At 40.0% G+C, this 26,522-nt stretch overlaps 1 protein-coding gene across 4 annotated transcripts in view; it reads right to left on the bottom strand.

The window, feature by feature from the left end:
* RTTN (rotatin) overlaps positions 1-26,522 on the bottom strand; it is a 118,732-nt gene that overhangs the window by 62,858 nt on the left and 29,352 nt on the right. For all 4 annotated transcript variants that reach the window (XM_043444405.1, XM_043444406.1, XM_043444407.1 and 1 more), the window contains 14 exons: positions 25,300-25,412; positions 23,399-23,525; positions 21,585-21,710; positions 20,915-21,031; positions 19,964-20,103; positions 16,783-16,954; positions 15,141-15,240; positions 13,078-13,166; positions 12,378-12,495; positions 10,701-10,797; positions 9,990-10,058; positions 7,671-7,859; positions 6,781-7,020; positions 5,415-5,559 (listed from right to left, as the gene is read on the bottom strand). In XM_043444405.1, the coding sequence (XP_043300340.1) occupies positions 5,415-5,559; positions 6,781-7,020; positions 7,671-7,859; positions 9,990-10,058; positions 10,701-10,797; positions 12,378-12,495; positions 13,078-13,166; positions 15,141-15,240; positions 16,783-16,954; positions 19,964-20,103; positions 20,915-21,031; positions 21,585-21,710; positions 23,399-23,525; positions 25,300-25,412 (1,842 nt within the window). The remainder of the gene's footprint in view (positions 1-5,414; positions 5,560-6,780; positions 7,021-7,670; positions 7,860-9,989; positions 10,059-10,700; positions 10,798-12,377; positions 12,496-13,077; positions 13,167-15,140; positions 15,241-16,782; positions 16,955-19,963; positions 20,104-20,914; positions 21,032-21,584; positions 21,711-23,398; positions 23,526-25,299; positions 25,413-26,522) is intronic.

The following is a 26,522-nucleotide window of genomic DNA, read 5'->3' as shown; positions in this document are numbered from 1 at the left end:
GTTATTCTTTTCTTAAAATGAACAAAAATATTATGAAGTTATAAAAAAGTGTACAGATCAAAACTCAAGTTATCAAAAAACTCATTCAGATGAAAAGCTTTATAGAAATTATTTTAATAATATCTTAATATCTAATCTCTAAAATACTTAAGCAGACTTAAAAGTTAAAAGAACTATGACATTAGGTTTTCCTGTTTGCTTTATTAAAAATATTCAGGAATTTTTCAGGCAATTTTTGCCTCCAAATGTCTCCTTAATTTTTTAGTAATTAAAGGAAAAGAGAAAATAAAAGCAAATTCAGTAGTTCAAAAGCATCCTTGGGAAAGTAACAGAATCGTAAACTTTGAACAATACGCCTATGTCCTCTGGAAGGACAATCACCTCATGAGGAACTCAAACTGAGAACTCAGGGAGTGAGCATGTCATCTCTCGGTCAGCCCAGGCAGTCGCTCGCTCGTGTCCGACTCTGCGCCCCATGGACTGCAGCACGCCAGGCCTCCGTGCTCATGGCCAGCTCCGAGTCTACTCAAACTTGGGTGCATTCAGTCGGCGATGCCATCCAGCCATCTCATCCTCTGTCATCCCTTTCTCCTCCTGCCTTCAACTGTTCCCAGCATCCGGTCTTTTCCAATGAGTCAGCTCTTCGCATCAGGTGGCCAAAGTATTGGAGTTTCAGCTTCAGCATCAGTCCTTCCAGTGAATATTCAGGGCTGATCTCCTTTAGGATGGACTGGTTGGATCTCCCTGCAGTCCAAGGGACTCTCAAGAGTCTTCTCCAACACCACAGTTCAAAAGCATCAATTCTTTGGCACTCAAGCTTTCTTTATAGTCCAACTCTCACATCCATACATGACTACTAGAAAAACCACAGCTTGGACTAGATGGACCTTTGTTGGCAAAGTAATGTCTCTGCTTTTTAATACGCTCTCTACGTTGGTCATAGCTTTTCTTTCAAGGAGCAACCATCTTTTAATTTCATGGCTGCAGTCACCATGGGCAGTGATTTTGGAGCCCAAAAAAATAAAGTCTGCCACTGTTTCCACTATTTCTACATCTATTTGCCATAAAGTGATGGGACCAGATGCCATGATCTTAGTTTTCTGAATGTTGAGCTTTAAGCCAACTTTTTCACTCTCCTCTTTCACTTTCATCAAGAGGCTTTTTAGTTCCTCTTCACTCTCTGCCATAAGGGTGGTATCATCTGCATAAGTGAGGTTATTGATATTTCTCCCAGCAATCTTGATTCCAGCTTGAGCTTCATCCAGCCCAGCATTTCTCATGATGTATTCCGCATATAAGTTAAATAAGCAGGGTGACAATATACAGCCTTGATGTACTCCTTTCCCAATTTGGAACCAGTCTGTTGTTCCATGTCCAGTTCTAACTGTTGCTTCCTGACCTGCATACAGATTTCTCAACAGGCAGGTCAGGTGGTCTGGTATTCCCATCTCTTTCAGAATTTTCCACAGTTTGTTGTGGTCCACATAGTCGAAGGCTTTGGCATAGTCAATAAAGCAGAAGTAGAAATTTTTCTGGAACTCTCTTGCTTTTTCAATGATCCAGCGGATGTTGGCAATTTGACCTCTAGTTCCTCTGCCTTTTCGAAATCCAGCTTGAACATCTGGAAGTTCATGGTTCACTTACTATGTCTCTCATTTACATTATAAGTATTTTTCTGTTTACCATGTCTTTTTACTAGATGGCTTGGCCTGGGGTAGTAATGGTCAAGGGGTGAGAGGTCAGATTCTTCTCTCTCATTCTCTCACATGCATATACATACACACACCACACACACCCCTGTAGACTATGCCTAAATGCAGAAATTATGGTCATGGAGCACAGTTTAAGTACTATGAAAGATGAAAAGTAGAAACAACTAACAAAAGCTAGGAGATGAAAGGGGTGCCTAAAATAGGAAAATAACTCCAAAATACAGTAAGGTCAGAAGACTAATGAAAAAAAAAGTTTGTAACCCATATCATGCATAAACGGCTAATCTAATTTATGAAGGGCTCTTCTGTCACCAAAAGCGAAAGACAAAGGGGGAGAGTGTGTGTGTGTGAGCACACATGTGCTAGAGGAGACAAAAAACCCAATTGTGGGGCAAAACTTAACAAGGGCATCAAGGGACAATTCACGGAAAAGGAAACAAAAGAGCTCCAATCATGTAAATATCTTCATATCATTCAAAATAAGGGTTATCTATTTAAAACAAACTCAACAGAAACACATATACACATGTCTCTGCAATTTGTAATTGACTCCAGCAATTATAGTTCTAGGAGTTATTATTCTATAAATATACTTACATACGTATTATGGCCCACAGTTTCCATTTATATTATATTGCAACATCTTATGAAATGAGGGTATAAGCAAGGTGAAAAGACAGCCCTCAGACTGGGAGAAAGTAATAGCAAATGAAGCAACAGACAAAGGATCATCTCAAAAATATACAAGCAACTCCTGCAGCTCCATTCCAGAAAAATAAATGACCCAATCAAAAAATGGGCCAAAGATCTAAACAGATATTTCTCCAAAGAAGACATACAGATGGCTAACAAACACATGAAAAGATGCTCAACATCACTCATTATCAGAGAAATGCAAATCAAAACCACAACAAGGTACCATTACACGCCAGTCAGGATGGCTGCTATCCAAAAGTCTACAAGCAATAAATGCTGGAGAGGGTGTGGAGAAAAGGGAACCCTCTTACACTGTTGGTGGGGATGCAAACTAGTACAGCCACTATGGAGAACAGTGTGGAGATTTCTTAAAAAACTGGAAATAGAACTGCCATATGACCCAGCAATCCCACTCCTGGGCATACACACCGAAGAAACCAGATCTGAAAGAGACACATGCACCCCAATGTTCATTGCAACACTGTTTATAATAGCCAGGACATGGAAGCAACCTAGATGCCCATCAGCAGACGAATGGATAAGGAAGCTGTGGTACATATACACCATGGAATATTACTCAGCCGTTAAAAAGAATTCATTTGAATCAGTTCTAATGAGATGGATGAAACTGGAGCCCATTATACAGAGTGAAGTAAGCCAGAAAGATAAAGACCACCACAGTATACTAATACATATATATGGAATTTAGAAAGATGGTAATGATAACCCTATATGCTAAACAGAAAAAGAGACAGATGTACAGAACAGACTTTTGGACTCTGTGGGAGAAGGCGAGGGTGGGATGTTTCGAGAGAACAGCATCGAAACATGTACATTATCTAGGGTGAAACAGATCACCAGCCCAGGTTGGATGCATGAGACAAGTGCTTGGGCCTGGTGCACTGGGAAGACCCAGAGGGATCGGGTAGAGAAGGAAGTGGGAGGGGGGATCGGGATGGGGAATACATGTAAATCCATGGCTGATTCATGTCAATGTATGACAAAAACCAGTACAATATTGTAAAGTAATTAGCCTCCAATTAATAAAAATAAATGGAAAAAAAGAATGAAATGAGGGTAATGTGTGTTTCTTGTAATTAATTACCCAGCTTCCTTAATATTACATTTACTAGTGAGTTAACAAATGTTTACTGAATGCTCACTTGACTTCGCATTCCAGGATGTCTGGCTCTAGGTGAGTGATCACATCATCGTGGTTATCTGGATCATGAAGATCTTTTTTGTATAATTCTTCTCTGTATTCCTGCCACCTCTTCTTAATAATATCTTCTGCTTCTGTTAGATTCATATCATTTCTGTCCTTTATTGTGCCCATCTTTGCATGAAATGTTCCCTTGGTATCTCTAATTTTCTTGAAGAGATCTCTAGTCTTTCCCATTCTACTGTTTTCCTCTACTTCTTTGTACTGATCACTGAGGAAACCTTTCTTATCTCTCCTTGCTATTTTTTGGAACTCTGCATTCAAATGAGTATATCTGTCCTTTTCTCCTTTGCCTTTCACGTCTCCTCTTTTCACAGCTATTTGTAAAGCCTCCACAGACAACCATTCTGAATATTAAAAAGCAGAGACATTACTTTGCCAACAAAGGTCCGTCTAGTCAAAGGTATGGTTTTTCCAGTAGTCACGTATGGATGGGAGAGTTGGACCATAAAGAAAACTGAGTGCCAAAGAACTGATGCTTTTGAACTATGGTATTGGAGAAGACTCTTGAGAGTCCCTTGGACTGTAAGGAGATCCAACCAGTTCATTCTAAAGGAAATCAGTCCTGAATATTCATTGGAAGGACTGATGCTGAAGCTGAAACTCCAATACTTTGGCCACCTCATGCGGAGAGCTGACTCATTGGAAAAGACCCTTATGCTGGGAACACTTGAAGGCGGGAGGAGAAGGGGACGGCAGAGGATGAGATGGCTGGGTGGCATCACCGACTCAATGGACATGAGTGTGAGTAAGCTCCGGGAGTTGGTGATGGACAGGGAGGCCTGGCGTGCTGCAGTCCATGGGGTCGCAGAGAGTCAGTCACGACTGAGGACTGAACTGAGCGCTCACTGTGGGCCACTGCACCATGGCAGATGCCGGGTATGGAGCTGTGAACAAAACAGTCCTCCTTCACACCAATCACAGTAAGGTAGACAACAATCAACATCAAAACAAGCTTCACACACATAAACATTCATATACATACCTTTTAAATCTATAACTACTTTTAAAAGCATTCTCAATTAGAATTTCTAACTTACATTATATGAGCAAGCACCTTGCATTTTTATACAGAATCGAGTCTTTAAATGAGCTTTGCAATGCATTAACATATAATGAAACATTTTTGTTTTATAAAGTCTACTATCTTCAGTTACAGGTTAGGCCCTTTTTCCTAATTTTACTGTGTTTTTCTCGTGATTGTGCAAAGGTTTGTCTTTAGTAGCTTAAGTAAATCCACACAGTATCTGTAAAAATAAAACACATAGACCAGCTATAAAAAGTACGCTAGCTTCCTGGGTTCTCGGCAGGTTTCTTAAAACACATTTATCTACAAAAAGTAGAGAGTAGTAAGGGCTGGAAGGGTAAATACTACGGTAAACTTACATTGAAGTCTGCACAGTCTGACTCATTCTTTCCAACCTCCCCAGCACTGTCCCTCTGCCTCCAGGCTTGGCTCCCTGCCTCTTCACAGGCCTATCTGAACTTCTCCGCTCTAAGAACCTCACTGAAAAATACAGTTGCAAGCTGAAAGTTCATGCAGAGATCAGGTTTTGTTGAACACCAAGACAGAAGGTCCCATTTAGTCCACAGACTTTTAACTTAAACTCAGTCATGTTAGGAAGGCATACTGCTAAAAGCTATCGATTACACAGAAGGACTACTTTGCTAACCATGAGCTATGTAAAAATTATACTTCTCCATATTTCCATACACAGTATTAATAATCTTTATAAACACATCATCTGTCAAACCTAAAACTCAAATTCCTTAACAGCACTTACTTGTCTAAGAAGTAATTCTAGAAGCCAGTTTAGAAGTTCTACAGGTACATTTTTCCTTTGTTCCTTCAATAACTTATTGAGAAAATGTATGATATCTATTAATAGCTTCTCATCTTCAGTGCAAGCAGGAAGAACTTGCAAAAACCTACGATAAAAGAAAACCATAACCATGGATTCTAGCTCTTTAAAGTAAGTGGTGTGCAGATAAGCATTTAACCAGCGGCTGAGCAGTGAGGGGGAGGCTGACTTGCTGTGCTTGCCAACCTCTACAATGTAGATTCCCGGCCGTGTCTGCCTGCCGTCCACCAAGGGACCACCCAGCTGTGTGGGGAGGCCTGCAGCTCACCGTCACACAGCATCCAGTGACACAGACAGATCCACATAAACAGCTTCGAGAACACAGATAACACTGAAATGTCGTAAAATAATTAGGAAGTGATGACTTTGCATAATTGTTACCTTTATCTTTCATATAATTTGGCTGTAAGTTTACAAAATATAATTTTTAAGAGTGATTGTGTTTAACAACTAACTTGCAAAAATTCAGATAATTTAACCAGCAGCTCTCTAACAAGGCGGTCCTAGCTCACTCCAACACACCACTGGAAAAGGCAAATTAGATATCCAAATTGTGAGAGCTACACTAAACGAGCGTCCACATCTTAGAAACTCATATGACCTTGCATTTTGAAAACTGCACACTTTGTTTAACAGAAAGTTATACATTTTATACTAAAGTCCTATGAAGACTGAAATGTAAAATTGCTGGCAACAGCTGTTTATCCGTCTTGTTTCAAATGCAGCCATCTGCTATCAGTTAAATGTGTTAAATTTACAGGCCGGGGTTTTCCAATAACTACCAAAGTACCTCCACATGGTTATCAACTTCATGAAATTTAGAATAAAAATATCAATGAGATAATTTACTTAAGAACAAAACAAAGGCAAAAGCAAATAAAACAGCCCGGGTTACCAAGGCTTTAATCAATTCCCTGATAGCTCATTTATAATATGGACAGGATAAGCATTCAGTTTACCCCGTCTTATCCTAATCACTTACTTTTGTAAGATAAACTAAGATTTTCTATGATAGGACCTAAGTAGAATAACTTTAATGTCTATAAAAAATTGTAACAATTTATTTGTAACTCCAAACTGCAGTAATTATGTTCAAATGTTCTCTTTTGCTGTTATTAGCTATGTGTTACAGATAACTAAAAATCCTTAAGTTTTTCTTTCTAAAAAACACATTTCTCTCTCACGATACCAACAGTAAGAACACACGCTCTTATCTTAAGTGTATGGAGAGGAACCCAAACATGATCCAGTCCAGGTCTCTGGCCTGGCACCTTGAGCTGACACTGACCTGTTTAGTGTGGTGTGCCAAGACAAGGACTTCAGGGTAACTCCACACGGGCCAGTGCCGCCCTTGAAAGACAGTCTGTCATTTAGGAGATAAAAACTCATCCTTGTGAGGGCGGCCCTCACTTCCCTGTGGCCTGCGGCCTGAACGATGGAGCGGAGACAGTCCTTGAGTCCACTGGGTGTGTGGGTCATCTTCAGAGTAAGGGTGTCCTCGGTGGATAACTTCAGTGTATCTAAAAATCTAAACAAAGAGCAATAGAAGCTATTTAAATAAAAGCTCACAATTATTTTTACTATCAACTAGCTCCCCCAAATTCTGTTTTATCTTTGCTTCCTTTTAATTAAAGGGTGACTCATAGCCAAAGAAAAATCTTATGTGTATCTGTCAACATTAGGGTTTTACAGTGCTGCGGTTCATGGGGTCGCAAAGAGTCGGACACGACTGAGAGACTGAACTGAACTGACAGTAGCTTGAGGATGTTTATATTGACATTTTCCTGCTTAGAGAAATATAAAATAATTTTCATCCAAAAGAAAACACTAATTTTCAATATATTTAAAAATCATCACCATCATAGTAATGATAACAAATGCACATAGACTTAGGAAGCTTTCACACTAACCCAGAGCACTTTTCCTAGTGAATTAATCTATTAACTAACCCAACTTTATACAACCTCTAAAACAGCAGAGAACAACGTGTTTAAATTTCTTTGTGTGATAGTTTTTCAAAAGGAATGAATACATATAACCTATAACACAGAGTAAAAATTATTATCTTCAGTGAAAAAGCAGATGACTGTAAGTAAAACAGCTACTTGATCTACAGGAAAAATAAGACCTAATTAAATTAATGAAATGTGAATGCTTTTCTACATGTGTCACACTTACTCCTGGATTTCAGCTTCGGAGTTCACTTGCTTCAACACACTGTCAGTCCCGTGATACCACGACAGGTTCCAAGCCATCCTCAGCATATCTGATACCGGCTTCAAGGCCAAAGAGTCAGCAGATAACGGCAAAACCATGGAGTAAGGACTCACGGCGTGGTGGCCAAGTACATGCACTGGTAGATGATACCTGAAGAGAAGGAATAAAAATGATCACGAACTTTTAAACTCTTAAATGCTATGCAAAAGGGCGAGCCACAAAGAGACTTAGTTCTATGCCTCCCACTTTACAATAACACCAAGATCTCTCTCATGGTCCCGATTTTGAGCAGCTGTCATGCTTTATCCTTCTGCCCTCCTCCAAACTTCCCAAAACACTTGATTAAACACTTAACTGAGGATTTACCACAGTCCTTGTTGTATCAGAGCTGTCTGCAGAAGGAACTGACAGCCCCTGAGATCAAGGCCCATGGCTACAGTGAACGACACATACATGGTGTTCATCTGAAGCACAAATGTCCACTGTATGCTAACAATGTATGTTACCTTTTATTCAGTTACACGGCATGGCAGTAGCATATCCATTTTACAGATGATCAAAATGAGACTTACAGAGGCTAAATGAATTGCCTGTGTTCATAGCAGTCAACAAGTGACAGAATCACAACTTAACTATTTTCACTTGAGAACACAGCAGCATCATCAATAAGCTCAATCACTCTGTGTTACCAAGAGAACCCAGAAATATTTTTAGATCTAAGAAATATTCAATAGCAGCATCTCTTAAAGTTAATTTAACAGTGTTTAGCAGTACAGCAATGTCTAGCATCTCAAATGTTAAAAGAATAATTTTGCTAATAAAATAAACCCCAAATTCCTAATTCACATATTTGTAACTGTCAGGTAAACACACTTGGGTAGGATTTCTAAGAGGAACTTTAGTGTGCTTCTTCATTTCAAGCATCATAAGGTAAGGATTCTGTTTACAAATGAGACTGCATAATTTAAGAAAAGGTAAATTTTAAAGATTGGAATTTTCCTTAGGAGTAACCAGGGCTCCTCAGAGAAATGGCTAATGGGAGGTCTGAAACAGGTAAATCAAAGGTGAACCATGGACGTGCCTGGGGGGGAATCCGGACGTTATATTAATATATGCGGTGTGGAGCGGCAGGGGCTGCTACACTGGGGCCGGGAGGGTGAATCACTTTGGTGGTTCCAGCGCCTCACTCTGGAATACTGTTTAGGAGCACCTACTAAAGCTAAACGTGTAAATACCCTCTGACCTATACATGCTCAAGAATATTCTTAGCAGTCATTTATTCATAGTAGCCCCAAACAGAAAACCCAGCATCCATCAGGGGTAGAATGTAAACTATATGGCTGTATACTCTCACACAGAACACTATACAGCAATGAAAATAAACCTAATAGTGCTTCATGACATGACACAGACAAATCTCCCCAAGTTAATCAAAAGAAGTCAAAGACACGGATACACTTTATAAAGTGCAAGAACAACGTACAAGAACAGAAATGAAAGCAGAATTCCCTTTGTGGGCACTGGAAGTAAGGAAGAAGCATGAAACTGGTTTCTGGCATGCTAGTGATATTTTGTACTTTATGTGTTAGATACATGCATGTATTTATCTAGAAAAATTTATGATTTGTAAACTTTGTGTACACTTCCATAAAAACAACTTACTTTTTAAAAAGTCTAAAGAAAGATGAATACCAAATGTAATTCATGACCTGACTGGATCTTGCTTTAAAAAAAAAAAATCCATAAAGGATATTTTGGATATAATTAGAGAAACTGGATCAAATTACAGAATTGCTTTTCATTTTCTTAAATGTGACCATTCATGGTACAGTGGTTATATAAGATAATGTCTTAATTTAAGGAGGTACACATTGGAATAATTAGAAGGGAAGTAAAATTATGTCTGAAACTTATCTTTAAACTGGTTGGGGAAAAAGATTACATAAAAATAAATAAATGTATTGAAAGAGAGGGAGAGAGGGAGGAAGGAAGGAAGGCCCACGTCTTAACAGTTGCTGAATCTAGACTGCAGTATATGCAAGTGTTCACTGCCTGTTTTCTCTCAAGTTTGCTATAGATGTGAACACCACCAAACCAAATATCTGGTGACAGGGGATGCACACTTACTGAGCCTTCAGAAGCCCCCCTGTGAAGGAAACACAAAAGTGCTACAAGGCATGTGATGAAAAGCTAGATGAAAACTTTAGCAAATCAGATTTTTATTTCCCTTTCAGTACCGGTATTTTACCTTCGAGAAAATCGAAGAAAGAAATTCTTTACCTTCTAGAAACTGAAACAGGCAAACTGAAGACTGATGGTGAGGATGGTCTGCAGGAAGGACTATCAGACCTATTTCACAGAAGAAACATAAAAGCAAAGAACAACTGAGTGGACCGTCGTTATGTTGAACAAACACAACCCGCATCCCCTCCTCAACCGACGCTCAGATCAACAGCTGCAGCTGATTCTGTCATTTAGTCCAGTTACAACACGGCGCCACTCCCCAATCTACTTATAAAGATCAAACAGTGCTTTTCTTTAAGAAGTCCATGTAAGAAATGATTCAGACGATGCAAGTGCTATCCTGGCAGGGGGCCTCCGTGTCTCCCTCCCAGTAATCCTGCTCAAGGTCAGTGTTAATCAGATGCTACCATCCTAAACATCATCCCCAAGGTTTTTTACATTAAATATTCAAGAAAAAAAACCACAAAATTGAGAGTATATACTAAAAAATGCATTTATGATAGAATTTACTATAGTAATTATTAAATTTTATACTTAGTGATGTTCAAAAGTAAAGTTCAGGGTGACTTTTTGAGCCAATGCACCTACCAATACTGCCTACCCAAACCAAAAATCATACCACATATATCTACCATGGAAAGCATAAGCTTCCTAAGTCAGAAATTTCCATGTATTGCTGCAAGACTGCATCAGAAACCTTACACAGATATTTCAGAGCAAAATTCATTTAAAACTCTTATAGCTCACCACATATCCATTCTTGATACTTCATCAAATAACAGAAGACAAAACAAAGCTCCAACTTCAGTCACAATGGTACAATCTTCATGAAATATCAAGGAAACTGAGAATTAAAAAGAAGCATAATTTTATATTTTCACCTCAAGAAAGAATGAACCTCAAATTTAAAATATCTTAACTCAAAGAGAAGAGATGCCATTCTCAGAGAAATGCAATGTTAACCCAGATAAACTGACATTACTAAAACAGTGGCTCTCAACCTTTCAAATCTATGCAAATTTTTGTAGGGTTTGTTAACAGAGGTTCTGATGTAGTACATTTGGGAGGATGTCACTCCTGGTCTAGCACAGAGTATGAAGTCAACGGATGTCTGCTGAGTAACTAATTTTCCTTATTGAGTACCTAGGTAAAAAACTAATTTTGCCCTGAAACTAAATTCATTAATGACAGATATTATTGTTTATTCTCAGACTCAATTAAGTAATGATTGGAAACATCAATGAGATAGAAAAAGTATTAAAAAGGGTACAGATTATGTTAGTTTAGAAAACACCTTTGAATCTAATAGGCACTCATAATTAGTTGACTGCTTGAATAGTTAAAATCATAAAGAAATGGTAAACTGGAATTAAGTTCTTCTGAATGAGGTTAATAGGAAGATAATTATTAATGAGATGAAGGAAAACTACAGATCCATAACTGCTAGTCTTCCACATCAATCTATTTAAAAAACTATAAAATTTTACACACTACTCAAAATATATGAGGCTGAACACTCTGAGTCTCTAGAACTTTACCTGGTTAGAAGCTTTATCAATATTATTTAAACTGTGTCCTAACTTTAACTTGGAAAGCAGGAATCATTAGAAGATAAGAAAATGTTAAAATGAAATGACTATATTCTAAGAATATTTTGAACACAAGTATCATTTATCTCTTAATATGCCTAATAACTGATAAGGTTAAGCATACTGAGACATCCAATCAAGACATTGTAGAATATTTAAAAGCAGGGGCCCTACACTTCTAAGAAAGAAAACAGCATATAATGTTGCCAAGCTCTCTACTGAGAACAGTCAGAAAAGGCAAGAAAAATTTAAAAAGAGACAAAAATTACATGGAGTTTTCCCATCTAAATACGTTACTCAATTACAACCAAACTGAAAGGGGTTAAAAAAAAAATCACACTTCATAAAATGTAACATAACACATTGATGCTCAGAGCCATTCAGGATGGTCTAGTTCCCACTCCCCAGACTGGGTTTATATACCCTCTAGGCCAGTTTAAGAATGTAAGTGGTTATCACAGCAAAGCGTCGGATCTGAAGGCACACACACACACAAACAACAGAGAGGAAACAGATGCTGGGAAGAAGGCAGTGGTGACGGCAGCCGTAGCCCCTCGCTCTGCAGGCAGAACTGACCACCGCGCACCCCCGACAGCCACCTCACCGCGCAGGGGCCGTCAGAGGCTGCAGCCCTCCTGCCTGTAAGGCCTACTCTGAAACAGGATTGTAAGAAAATTTCCACAGAAGTGTTAAACATTTTCCACTGTGATGGGTTTTTTAGTGGCATACCCACTTTGATATTCTGTTAGTAAAGTGGAAAGTAAATGTCACCTACAGTTAAAGAATAAACACTTAAAGCTTAAGACTGAGCTCCTTGCTATCAGAATTTATGTACCTCTGAAGAGCAGGGTCAGGAGAGAAGTCTGCTGGGAGAGAGAAACTCGCAGGACCGGGTCGGCGCAGAGCACCTTCCTCAGGAGCGTGAGGCTCGGCTGCACCAGACACTCCACCACCTGGCCGGCGGGGCAAACACAGTTCTCTATGGTCATCGGTTCTAAGACGAGACTAAATACACTTTGCATACGTGTGTGCGTGCGTGTGTGCTCAGTCATGTCCGACTCTTTATGACCCCATGGACTGGAGCCCACCAGGCTCCTCTGTCCATGGGATTCTCCAGGCAAGAATACTGGAGTGGGTTGCCATTTCCTCCTCTAGGGGATCTTCCCGACCCAGGGATCAAACCGGCATTACAGGCAGATTCTTTCCAGCTGTGCCACCTGGGAAGCTCCAAAATATAACATTATCTTATTCTAAATTCATGCTTTTTCACCAAAATTATGTGAAACTAAAAAGCAAACATTAAGAAGTGTTTTCCACTAAAAGTAAGTTTTGTATATACTTCTGCTTATACATGGAATAGGAATTTTAAGCTTACTTTTCCTTTAGAGACCTCACTTCTAAGAAATTAAAAAAAAAAAAAATGAACAGGTCGTGGGTGTTACTCAAGACTGACACTCCAAGAACTCATCCAAATCCAGGTGAATTCATTTCAAATTTAATTAATAAAAACAGCAGTCTGTAAAAATATGTCTTACCTCACCATCCTGACCCACACATTCACTTAAATACTCAATTATCTTGTCAACTAAGCACAATTTTTTCACCACAGCATGCATTTTAATATCTGTAGACCAAAAAAAAAAAAAGTTACTAAAAATTAAAGAACATTTTCTGTAGTCTTAAAAATACAGAACAGACATCTATACAACTTTCAAACTGTTAAAAATAGTTGAAAATTAGAGGATGACAGCTTAAACTTTTTACTTTATACACATCTCAACAATTTGAAAACTTTTAAGTAACAAGCACATCTTCTATAATGTAAAGAAACTATTTAAAGAGAATCATTAAATGAACTAGTTCAGATTCTGAAAAGTACCAGAATTTTAAGTATACAAATGAATCCTTTAATTTGTACATGGAAAATTATTTTAGGTTCTTTCATTGGCATTTCTTCTCTTTTCCACATCCATCATCTCAAAACATTTAAATTCTCCACAAGCTAATGTGTAAATATCACTTGCAACATAATTTTTCTATTAACACAAGTTCTTTAATCTCAAACTCTTAATAGAAAATATAAAAGAAAGGGCCTGTAACATACTCCACATATTTCTAAAGAACATGAACTCTGTTTCAATAAACATATTCGTGCGGATGTGTGTGTGCACACTGGCACGGTCTGGGTGTCTGTGCCCCACAGAGCGCATCTGTGTGAAACCAGTCTCCAAAGTGGTGGTTCAAGGAGGCGGGGCTTCTGGGAGGTCATCAATCATGAGGGTGGAGGCTTCGTGAATGAGATTAGTGTCCTGATAGAAAGAGGAGAGCTTCGTTGCCCCTTCTCCATGTAAGGACACAGGAGGAAGACAGCCAACTATGAACCAAGAAATGGGCCCTCACCAGACACTGAATGTACGGCACCATAACCTTGGACTTTCAGCCTCCATAACTGTGAGAATAAATGTCTGTTGTTTCTAAGTCACCCAGTCTGTGGTATTCTATTACAGAAGCCCTAAAAGACTAAGACATACACACACACAGGTACTAGAGATACCATTAGGGCCAAAAACTCTCATTGCTTCTAAGTTAGATATAAGTATTTCATAACTTGCAGACAAATTTTCTTAATTTGTCCTCCTATATTCTCATTAAGAAAAACATGCAAACATAAAGTTGATATTGAATTAGTAGCTATCACTGTAACTATCTTCAACTGCCACTTTAAAAAGGCAGTTTCCACTACCCTCCAATACAGTGCATACCAAATTATGAGCTTTCTTTTTGAAATATTAGACAATACTAAAAGAATACTCTCTAAAAGCTTCTTTTAATCTTCTTGGCTGAGGCATTCCACATTTGCTTGAGCCTGATTTTCTGTAGTTTCTACTACTGTTATTAAAACCACAAATATGTTGAATATGCCTTTCCATGTTACTCTCTCAGGATGGTAACATTCATCATATCCCACCTTCCAAGTTGAAAAAAAATACTTTTATGTAAATGCAAAGGTACTTCTCTCAAACATTAATGGCAATTTACACACATCACATAGGAAAAAACTAAAAACTAAGAATAACAACACTACAAACAAAGCTAAGAGTACATTCTGCTACTTCTTTTTAAAAATAAACCTTTAAAGAAAATACATAGTTACAGTGCATTATTTTTATCTTACCTACCCACAAAGTACAATTTGATTTATTTCTTTAAGCAAGAGGGAACAAACAGAACACCATGTACTAGGTAAACTGAGAAAAAGGAAGATGCAATTTACTGTTCGAATTATATCAACATTTTAAAAGGAAGACAATCTTATCAAATGACATTCCATAGGTCACATAATGATAATCTAGACCAGAGGTCAGCAAACTTTTTCTGTAAAGAATAGATAGTAAATATATCAGGCTTTGTGGGCCACATATGGCCTTCGTCGCATATTTGTTAAAAACGTAAACATCACCCTTAACTTGAAGACTGCGAAAGAAAAACAGGGCACAGGCCAGATGGCCTACAAACCACAGTCTGCCAACCCCTGGCACTACTGTATGCAGCAATCCGAAATTCCATTCTCAGCAGCACGTTCCTTAAAAGACATTACCTTGCATAATCACCACTAACTGCTCTGCGGCTGACTTTCTCAAAACAAGATCAATGTCATCTGAGATAAAGATTTCATACACCTTCTCAACGGTCTCCAACTGAAAACCAAAAAGAAAAAAAATTATTTTTTCATCTACTTCCAATTCTCCAGTAAAATTCTACAGCATTCTAAAAGTTCATACCATAAAAACAAAAGCTCAAAAGCCAACTTAAGTAATCGATGTATTTATATTTGGAAGAAAGATGTGCTAGATCAGGGAGGGAGTTCAGATCTAAAACAGAGTCATCATGTCAAATAAGCCTCTCCTCTTAATGTACATTTTTGCCAGGAAGTCACTCACAACCCATTAGCAGCCACTTTTAACAATCTCACAGAAAATACTGAAGTTACACAATATCACTCCAGGTGGAAGCCGACTAGCCTGAGAACAGTGACCCCAGATGCTCTGCTCTGTTGTGTGGTTTCTCTCCCCCGCCCGCTCCCCTTCCTCTCTCAAGCACCCTGGAGCAGAGAGCTCTCTGCGGCAGGCTGCCCAGCTCTCCAACCAGCCCCTGCCCCATACCAGTCCCCGAACGTCACTTCCTGCCAGGACAGAGTCTGAGGACGCAAAACACAACAGGAATTGGGGAGAGAAGAGGACACAGACCACTCTTCCTTCCTCCCACCCACTGCCATCTGCAGCCCTGACGTGGACTTGGAAAAGACAGTTCCAGAACCCACTCCCTCCTCCACACCACACACAGGGCCAGGAACGACACCAGGGGCTCAGTACACAGGATGGTGCCAAGAGGACCTGGTCTAAGGCCCGTGGAAGGTGCTCCAACCACCTGTCAGGGCCATCACATGGCCCCGAACACTCATGTTAGGAGAACGCGGAACGTGTTTCCCCATTTTAAAAATCCACTGTATTACGTGTGGCTCTACAGCACTGCCGGGGCCGCGAGGGCTGCTCTAAACTTAAATAAAAACCACCAGACTGCACACTTGGAGTCACAGGAGAAGCTATGAAACCTGGGAATGAACCAATGAAGGTAACTTGGACAGCGAGCTGTTACTGATCCCGCGAGTCCACCATGATTCGGGTGCAGCCCTGGGCAGACAGATGAAGGCTAAACCTCTGAAGAGAGGGGAAAAGCCAAAGATTCAGAAAAAGAGATGAAAAAAATATCTCAGAACCACTGTAACATTTAAGAGAAACTGCCTTTGCCTTCTATATACTTTTCCTGTGATGAAAAGGCTGAAAAATTTTATCACAGGAATATTTTCTTTTTCGAACATTTCCAAGAGAAGAAAAAGAATAGTTTTTATGTCAGTGACATTTGTTTTTAAGAGTCATCACAGAATTTCTTTCCTCAAGATTAGCCTTATGTTGTGTTTAAGATACTATTCAAATGAACTTGCCTTTCCAGTCCATATTCTCAATGAAAAGGAACACGATGTCTGGCATACAGTGGGCAGTAAAGAAATATCTGTTCAATAAACAAATGTATCCAGAAGCCAGAAAAAGCCAGGACACAACTTCAACTCCACACATGAAGCTACCATTTCTCTCCCTATCTGGTGTATTATGGAATAAAGAATGTAACACAAAATAGATCACACAGTTATAAACAAATGAGTAAACTTGAAAGTTAGTCACCTTAATCATCAGTTCTCTTCGGTCATCCAATTTGAGTTCAATAGGTTTTTTCACAATAAATAAATTAGTAACTCTGGAGAGAACTCTGGCATCTATTGAAGGGCGCTTGGTATCAGCACCCTCTTCCCTTGAAAGGTGAGATGCTAAGAGCTTTAAGGCCAGCACCCGGACCCTGCAGAAACAAAGTCTTTAAGTCAACATTTTGTAACATAAACTGAATATAAACAGCTAAAAAAAAAGAAACAAAGTATAGAAATTATACTTTGTGATAAAGTATAATCACAAAGAATTATTACAAATCAACACAATCATCAGCCATGCTCATGCTCCCCTGTGGCTCAGACAGTAAAGAATCACCTGCAATGCAGGAGACCTGGGTTTGATCCCTGGGTTGGGAAGATCCCCTGGAGGAGGAAATGGATACTCACTCCAGTATTCTTGCCTGGAGAATTCCGTGAATAGAGGAGCATGGCACGCTACAGTCCATGGGGTCGCAAAGAGCAGACACGACTGACTAACACTTTTGACTTTTTCATTTTCTACTATACTGACATTATGGATGACATTTTACTTTTTCTATTAAAATAGTTACTGTATATCTACAATTATTCTTGCATTTTACATTTATAAATAGGCAACAGAAATAAAGAATAATTGCTAATTACAAGTGAAGATGCAGACTTACTGTGACTGCAAACTTCACAGTCAATATTGCCTCATCTCCAAATTAAAAATTAAAAATCCTGACTCCTGCCTCCATGTCGAGTGATCTACCTCAATCAATCATGAAAACTATCACAAACGTAGGAACAGAGTCCAGACAACAGGTCAAACCTCCAGGAGAGTAATCATGTTAATAGCTAAAGTAAGATACTCGGAGTGAAATAGATCCCCTCAAATATGAAAATGCAAATACTTCTGGCTCCCATCAAAACTCTATTTTATCTGGACTTGATTAGCTTTAAAGCCAGTTGAGTGGGAAGGTGGGAGATTCCAAGAAAAGACTGACCGCTGCACACTATTAGGACAATGAAATGGAAAACTAGAAAAACCAGCAAGTGGACGAGCAGCAAAGAGCTGGGAGATCCTGAGACAGATCCTTGAACTACAGGGACACTGGGGCCTTGTAAGTGGTGATCGAGCTCCAGGTTTCAGGTTCCACGTGTGAGACTGCAGTGAAAACCCGCACACCCGCGCAGGCCTCCCTACCACAGCAAGCCTGTGTTCCGTCCCCCTGAAGCCCCCATCACTGGTCTCGCTCTGTGACAATCAGTAATCAAGTATGACCGACACGATCTCTCTTCTCAGCTACACGCCCAGTTCTAGAAGGGCCGTGTCGTGTCTGTGTTGAGTGCTGCCAGGTTACAGCCAACCACCGTCCCCAAGGGCTTCCCAAATCGACAGAAAGCAGGAATTTACTGTATTACTAGCAGGTACCATCTTTGAAGGGCAAACATTTGCTCCAAGATGGTGTGGGAAGTCAGGCAAAGCTCCCTCTCGCCTCTGCTGTGTCAGCCACATGACGCTCTTCCTTTGTGCCCATGCTCCACATTAGCGTCTGGGGTCACCGGTGCAGGGGCAGCCACCACCCCCAGGGAAAAGGCTAGAGGGGAACATGTCAAACATGGATTTATGCATCTCTTCCTCTGGGAGATAAACTTCGCATTTTCTTAGGTTTAGCAAGAGCACCAGAATCCGACTATTTCCCTACACTTGTTTCTTTCAGTGAATATATTTTGAGCATGTTTATGCCCAAGGTGGTCAGTGAAGGTCTGAGGATGTAAAGATTAGCCAGTGGACAGCGTTCCTGTCTAATGGAGTTTATGGTCTGGTGAGATGAGAGAAGATTAGTCAAATAATGAAAACAATTACGCACTGATTTACACTGCTTTAAGCTCTGTGTAACTGAGAGTTACCTCACCCGTGTCCTTGGATCCTGGGAGGGGATCTCTAAGCCCCTAAGATGTCCTGCCTGAGAACAGCGTTTCTGTTTACTGGAGACTTTGGGCCGGGAGAGGAGATCCAGAAATAAACATCTGTTTTGCTAAATTACCAAATTCGAGGAAGGGAATACTAAATGAGCACAGGAGTAATAAAGACACTGCCCAGGGTCTCGGGAGCGTTTGCAGAAGCCTGATCCCGAGGGCACACGTACACTAACGGCGTCTGCCCCGCCCACTCCGGCATCACCCACAGCTTCCTCTCTGCAGGAGGCTTGTGCTCTTAGTCTCCTGGTTTTCCTCCCTCCATTCTCTTATCGTTCTACTTTATTTCACCTATTTCCTTATTTTTTCGTCTGACTGCCTGTTTACAAAGAAGCCACTGTATCATCCTGACTAGGTAAGGGGAAAACAAAATTACCCATCGTCAAGAGAACGTCTGTCTGTGTCCCCCAGCCTTTCCAGCTGGTCCCTTCTCCGTCACTGCTTATCCATCTGGACTTGTGTTTTTTCTCTTCTCGGTGAGGGAAAATCTAACCCCTGCTACACCAAGAGAGTAACAGAAGATTCATGCTGCACTGACAGAAGGGAGAAAGACAATCCTTCCCTCCTCCTCTCCTTTTAGTTAAAATGACACACGAATGGTGGAGGACAGGACACTGCTTCAGTTTCCCTGGTAAGAGGACAAGCTAAACAAGATGAAAATACACCCACACACTGGTAAGCCCCAGGAGCTGGTGATGGACAGGGAAGCCTGGCAAGACGCAGTCCGTGGGGTTGCAGTCAGACACGTCTGAGCAGCTGAGCACAACAACAGACCCTGGTATGTGAGGCAACCGGTCCATGACACTTTCATGAAAAACTTAGATTTTTAATGAAAATTTTTAATTTTTAATGAAAAAATATTTCATTGGAGAAGTTTCACTCCAGGAGACTAACAATCTCTAGAGAGAGAAGACAGTGCGAATGCTCTATGGTTCCTGCCCTCCGCTTCTCTGCCCGGCTCCACCCCGCCTGCAGCAGCGCTGTGACCCGCAGTGAGGACAGCAGCCACAACACAGGCGGGCCTGGCGGCTAGGCTGGAGGAGGAGGGGGCACCGAGGAAAGCGTCCACAAGACCGCCCACAGGGCCCTCTGATAGGAGAAGCACTCTCCCTGACCGTCTCTGGTCCCACACGGACTCACTCACTTCCCAGAATGCTCCCGAGGCCCCGCACACTCAGAGGACCTGCTCTACTTACGAGGGCTTCTTCACCAGCAGGAGCCGCAGCATGGACTTCAGCCGGGCGGCACAGGGGAGCACCCCTTCATCGGTCTCCGCGCTCTCTCTGCTGAGGTGGAGGATGCAGCTCCCCAGGGGGTCTTCAGTGTCAGCATAGCCCTAACGGATTTCATCAAGAGGCAAGTTACGATTTGACTGTATGCATAACATGCCGCTTCATTCTTTACCTTGAAAATAAGAAGCTGTGTTGACCTGTCAGGCAACTCACAAATTTCTTTCAACTCAGCTGAATAAGGACTTTTCAAAATAACCAACATGAGGTAAGAAGCCTACATCCAACTGTATTTAAAAAATACTGGAGAACTTCAGCAAAATGTGCCAACCCTCCTGACACGTGCTCATTTTTCTCCAGGAGTCTAGCTGTGGGGCTGCCCTGGATGGGGCCCCTGCAGATCTTCAGAGCTGCCCCCTGCACCCCCCAGCCCATGCACAGAGCGGTCTTGCAGTGGCCAGGGCCCAGCTCTGTCTTCTGAAGCACTGCCCCCGTGCGGGTGGGCCTTTCCCATCTTCCCCACCTTCTCATCCAAGGGAGGGGGGCCCTGCACGCCACTCACTCCTTTAATTGAGCCCAGAAGGGCTGCTAACAAAGCTGGGTCTCTGAGAGCTCAGCAATCAACCCATCACGCTAATCCATATATGAACAGGTAGAATCCACGAAGCCAGGGTCATTCTATGAAGTCCGCTTGAAAAGCACGGTTCACTTTGCCTGTAAGCCTTTGCATGAGGCTGAGCTCTATTTTCCACAGTCGGTGCTGAATGCCAGTGCCTCACTTCCTAACCTCCCACCCAGACACACAGCGCCCGCGGGCAGACCGCACAGCGGCCCGGCGTCTCTCCGTCTCCCCGCAGCGTGCGTTTCAACCCCGCTCGCTGCCCAGGAACGGCGCCCGGGCGGGTGAGCGCAGAGTACCTGCAGCACGGCGACGACGGGGCACAGGGCCTCGATGAACTTGCTCCAGGTCGGCGCCGTCACCCGCAGTCGGCCCTGCAGCAGGTGCAGCAGGATGGCCTTGGCCGCGGCGCTCACCTGCCAACAACACGGATAGCAGTCCAGGGAGGTGGCCGCCACGTCATCTCACGTACCTGTGACACTCCACGCGAGGTCTGGGAAGCTGCTACAGTCAGCACCTCTTCCTTCAGAGGTCCTATTTCCACAGCATCATCTTACATTCTGTTCTCAACCAGTCTTTCCCCCTTTAATGGTTTCCCTTTTCTTTTTATCTTTAAAGTGCACTTTTCCATTGAATAAAAATGTTCCTTATGGAAATACTCTTACTATAACTACTACATCATTCCTACACCTTACATGAAAAACTTACTGTTTGATCTGAGTTCTCTGAGAACAAGGATATCCTGTATTTTGACTCTCATTTTCTTTATTAACATTTTTTTAACAACAATTTAACTGAACCCACACATCAAAGACAAGTTTCTTTTTACTTTCTCATCCTACTGTCTTGTTACATTATAATATTACCTTGATTTAGCTGAATAGCTACAGAATTAGTCTTTTGTACTGACACTCCCTCTTTGTTAAGAGGAAGGTTAAAAGGAAGAGGTTAAGAGGAAGGTTGCCATACCTCATTTTTGGGCTCTTGAATGCCAAATGCAGAGATTTCATACAGAACTTTTGGGTGAAGTAGAAAGTGAATTCCATTACAAAGGGAAGACACAGGTTTACTGATATTGTGGATGCCTAAACATTCCTGCAAAATAATACAAAAAGTTTTTAAAAATCAGTGACACTGACTTTTCCAAAGGATTCCTCTTTCTTCTCTTTATAATTCAAATCCAATTTTAGAACTTAAGTTGTTAAAACTTTTCTTTTAACTGGTAGGAGATAAAGATTCTCTTGACAAGTTTTGAGTCTGCATGACATACCTATTACAAAGTTATACTGCAATGAAACTGAAGAACACCAGAGATAAGGAAAAGATCTTAAAAGCAAGTACAAAAAATTTGTAATTTAACTGACAGCACACTTCTCAACAATGACAGAGCCTAATAAGAGCAAAGCAGCATTGGAAAAGCACTAAGAAAAAACAGCAGTCAATCTACAATTCTATATTCAGCTAATCAATCATTCAGGAGTAAGGTGAAAGCAAGACACTTCCAAACATGCACTATCAGTTACAGACTGTCATTGAAAATGCTGAAAAACTTAATTCCAGTAAAAAGTAGACCAAATCTAAATACTTAACAATAAATAGAAGAAAATACATTCAAAGTAAAGAGCAGTTAAGATGAATGAACTAGGTAGATTAAATGAAAAGAACAGGCCATAAAAACATGTGTATAGCATGAAATTATATACTTTAAAAAGGCAGAAACAATAATATATATGATTTATAAACCATATATGTAAAATATGTATGTAAAGCACATGGATGGGAAGGATAAACACCAATTTTTAAGAATGGTTATATTGGTGGCAGAAGAAAGGAAAGAAGCCTCAGTTGTAACTAATATTTTTATTTCTCTGAATAAAAAATGATCATAAAATGGCAAAATGTAAACATTATACCTAGATAGTACTTATACAAGTATTGAATACAAGATAACATTTTCAAGAATACATGGGAACATATATTTTTTTTATATTGTCCTAAATACAGTGTTCTTTTCAATATCAAAATAGTTAACATTTATATACTACTCTATCCTAAAATATTTTATAATTTAAAAACATAGGAAATATTTGTTTTGAAAGAAAAAAAAAGAAAAAATATTACTAAGAAAACAGATCTGAAACTATAAAATTTAAGCTGTTGTAACCTAAAACTTTTCCTGCACATAGAAATCACTTTGAATACCTGATAGAAATCAACTTTCCCTCACAATTTTTCCATCATTAAATAACAACATAAATGTCTCCCTATTAACTGCAGCTCAAGGCAGGACCCATGTATAAAACTTCTAATAAAGCAATTCAGATGCTAGACTTAAAAGAAGTTGGCAGTTACAGAATTTAATAGTATAAATTTTTTAGAGTTGACTAATAATTTTGGGGGGCTTCCCCAGAGCCTCTAGTGGTAAAGAACCCGCCTGCCAATGCAGGAGACTTAAGAGACATGGGTTCAATCCTTGGGTCAGGAAGATCCCCTAAAGGAGGGCACAGTAATCCACTCCAGTATTCTTGCCTGGAGAATCCCAAGGACAGAGGAACCTGGCGGGCTACGGTCCATAGGGTCGCAGAGAGTCAGACACGACTGAAGTGACTTAGCGCACACACACACACACAGCACGCAGGCAATAATATAAATTTTTTAGAGTTGACTAATAATTACCATCTAATTTTATGGTAATAATTCTTAGTTTTAGTGTTATAATAAGAGAATCCACTGTTAATGCTTCCCTCCCAACAAAAAAAAAGACAAAAACCAAAACAACCTACCTTAACAATTTCCAGACAGCAGTGGTAGGTTTCAACTTTCACTTGTAGCAAAGGGTGAGACAACATCCGCAGAAACACCCTCTGACTTTCTCCTTGTAGTAAAGGACTGGCCTGCGCAGACTTCCAGCTGGTAGGAAGGTAAACATCCAAGACATCTAAGGCAAGTCAGTTACCAAACATGACATTGAAAAACACAGTGAGCGGGATTTCTTCCCATTCCAACTCCTCCACCTGGAGTCTTATTCAACCAACCTAGAATTAATTTTTAGCCAAGTCTACTTGTTTTAAGTAGCCTTAAAACCAGTCGGGCTTCCCAGGTGGCTCAGTGGTAAAAGAATCCACCTGCCAATGCAGGAGACATGGCAGATGCGAGTTCAATCCCTGGGTTGGGAAGATCCCCCAGAGAAGGAAATGGCAACCCACTCCAGTATTCTTGCTGGGAAATCCTATGCTTAGAGGAGCCTGGTGGGCTACAGTGCACGCGGGTAGCAGAGTCAGACACGACTGAAGCAACTTAGCACGTGACTAGGTTTAAGAAAGAGAATATTCTCTTAAAGAGTACAAAAAAAATGTCTTTAGAAAACTATATTTAGAATGTAAAATGGTACAGCCATTATGGAAAACAGTACGGAAGTTCCTCAAAAAGCTAAAAATAAGAACTATTGTATGAGCCGACAGTCCCACTGTTAAGTATATAACCAAAGGAAATGAAATTGGTTTCCCAAACAGCTATCTGCAGTCCCATGCTCACTCTAAAATTATTCACAATAGCCAACACATGAAAACAATCAATGTTTAAATATACACAATGGAATATTGTTGTTGTTTAGTCTCTAAGTCACGTCCAGCTCTTTGCAACCCCATGGACTGTAGCCCACCAGGCTCCTCTGTCCATGGGGTCTCTAGGCAAGGATAATGGAGTGGGTTGACATTTCCTTCTCCAAGGGGTCTTCCTGACCCAGGCATTGAAACTGCGTCTTCTGCACTGGCGAGTGGATTCTTTACCACTGAGCCACCAGGGAAGCCCCATAATGGAATACCATTCAGCCTGAAAAAGGAAGGAAATCCTATTATTTGTGACAATACAGATGAAGCTGAAGGACATGCTAAGTGGCATGGGCCAAGATACAGAAAAACAAATACTGCATGATCTGACCTGTGGAATCTACAAAAGTCAATTCATAGGAGCAGAATGTAGAACTAGTGATTGCCAGGGACTGGAGGAAATGCAGATGTGGGTCAAAGGACACAAGGTTTCAGTTACACAGGGCAGGTAAGTTCTGGGGACCGTGGTTAATAAAGCTGTCTTGTACACTTGATATTTATTAAGAGTAAATCTTCAATGTAGTTCTCACCAGGTAATTAAGTGAGGTGATTAACTTGACAGAGCACGAGAGAGATAGAAAAATAAATTCCATATTTAATGGATATTTATCACCATGGAATTTACTCTATCCAAAAGCAATGAAAATACTAGGTTTTAAAGCAAACTCTGCTCCAATGTCCCCAAAATAAGTTAATGCATTATGCTTTCCAAAAATCTATATAAAAGATAGGAATAATGAAATTTACATTTAAAAAACCCTCAATTTGAGTTATTAATTACAATGTTAAAGATAAACTAACAAATTTAAACACTTATTTGGAAAGACATCCAAAAGTATAAAAATCTAAGGATAATTCATGTTGACTATAAGCACGACATTTCTAGTTTACTCCTGAAGAAAACATTTAACTGTCCTAATGCAGCTATAAACCCAGTTTAAAAATCAGAACATATAAAAGCAATTTAAACTAAAAAATAACAAGACTGAAAGCCAGTTTCATTTTCATTGTCCCTAAACTTACACACACACACACAAAACCTATAATAATATAATCATATTAAGAAAAAAAATTACATTTTTGAACAAATGTAGATGATTTCCTTTATTAGGGGGAAATGCTGATGGTAGGAAAAGCTACGTAAGGCTTGATCTGCCAGCTCCACTAATTCTAAGAGATTCTTCTCTCCCTAAAAAAGAAGCAGAATGCAACAGTAAATGTCAAGGTCATATACAGTAAGATTCTCAACAGCTAAGAAAGCAGCTTCAAGAAATTAGATCATCCAGAGGCCCTGACACTGTTCACATTTGCTTAAGTCAACCATCTCCACAAGCAGACCGAAAAAGTCAGCCTCAGAGGAAAAATGAGGGGAAAATGCCCAACTCAACACCACCTGAGACTTTATACTATTTACCTCTGAGTGGCATGTTCTTTGACGGCTCTTTGACTGTGTCCCTGTCTCCCTATTAACTGCAGCTCAAGGCAGGACCCATGTATTTTAAGATCCACCTCCCCCTTCTAACATCCTGACAGGTTCGAGGAAAACAGGGGACGATCAATACATGTATGATTGACTAGCCATGCAAAATGCCACAGGAATAATTCAACTAAACAGCAATTCAAAATTCTGTCATGGAGGAAACAAGATACAGTGACATAAAGATAAAGGGCAAAGAAAATAAAAATAAACAATAATTGGTAAATAAGGAAAATTTAAAATATGAGGTTCCCAATAAGTCCACTGTGGGGCCAAAAGGAGTAAGAATTTTGCTCCTAATAGTTCAAAATCTTCAGGACCCATTTTGGTATTTCAGACAGTAAACAACTATTGTAAGCAATGTCTATTTTAAGGTTCATTAATACTTTCATTTAGAAATTGCTACTTATGTTATTTAGATAACATACTAAATAATATCCTAAAAGGGATAAATAACAAATACATAATTACTACTATAAAAGGGTACCAAAAGTAGACCTTCTACCTTATAATGCTGTTCAAGATTTTATTTAATCTTTATGTAAATAAATAAAGGTCTATAAAATATTAAGGGGAAAATATGTCTACAAATAAGCACTAAATTTGCCGTTATAATTCTGTTTATGTCACCTGTCACACTGTTCACACACAGTAAACCACTTCAAAGAGGAACTCAATCTAATAAAGATATTGATAATAATTGTTTTAAAAAAATACCACTGGTCTCATGAAAATACACCATTCATTAATCCAAATCTTCATTTTATTTTATATAAATCATATCCTTAATCTTATATTTGGGCCACTGAGTAATAATGAATC

This window comes from Cervus canadensis, chromosome 23, assembly GCF_019320065.1.
Source record: "Cervus canadensis isolate Bull #8, Minnesota chromosome 23, ASM1932006v1, whole genome shotgun sequence".
Lineage (NCBI taxonomy): Eukaryota > Metazoa > Chordata > Mammalia > Artiodactyla > Cervidae > Cervus > Cervus canadensis.
The sequence above is the reverse complement of the archived record's forward strand: the minus strand, read 5'-3'. Positions and strand labels throughout refer to the sequence as shown.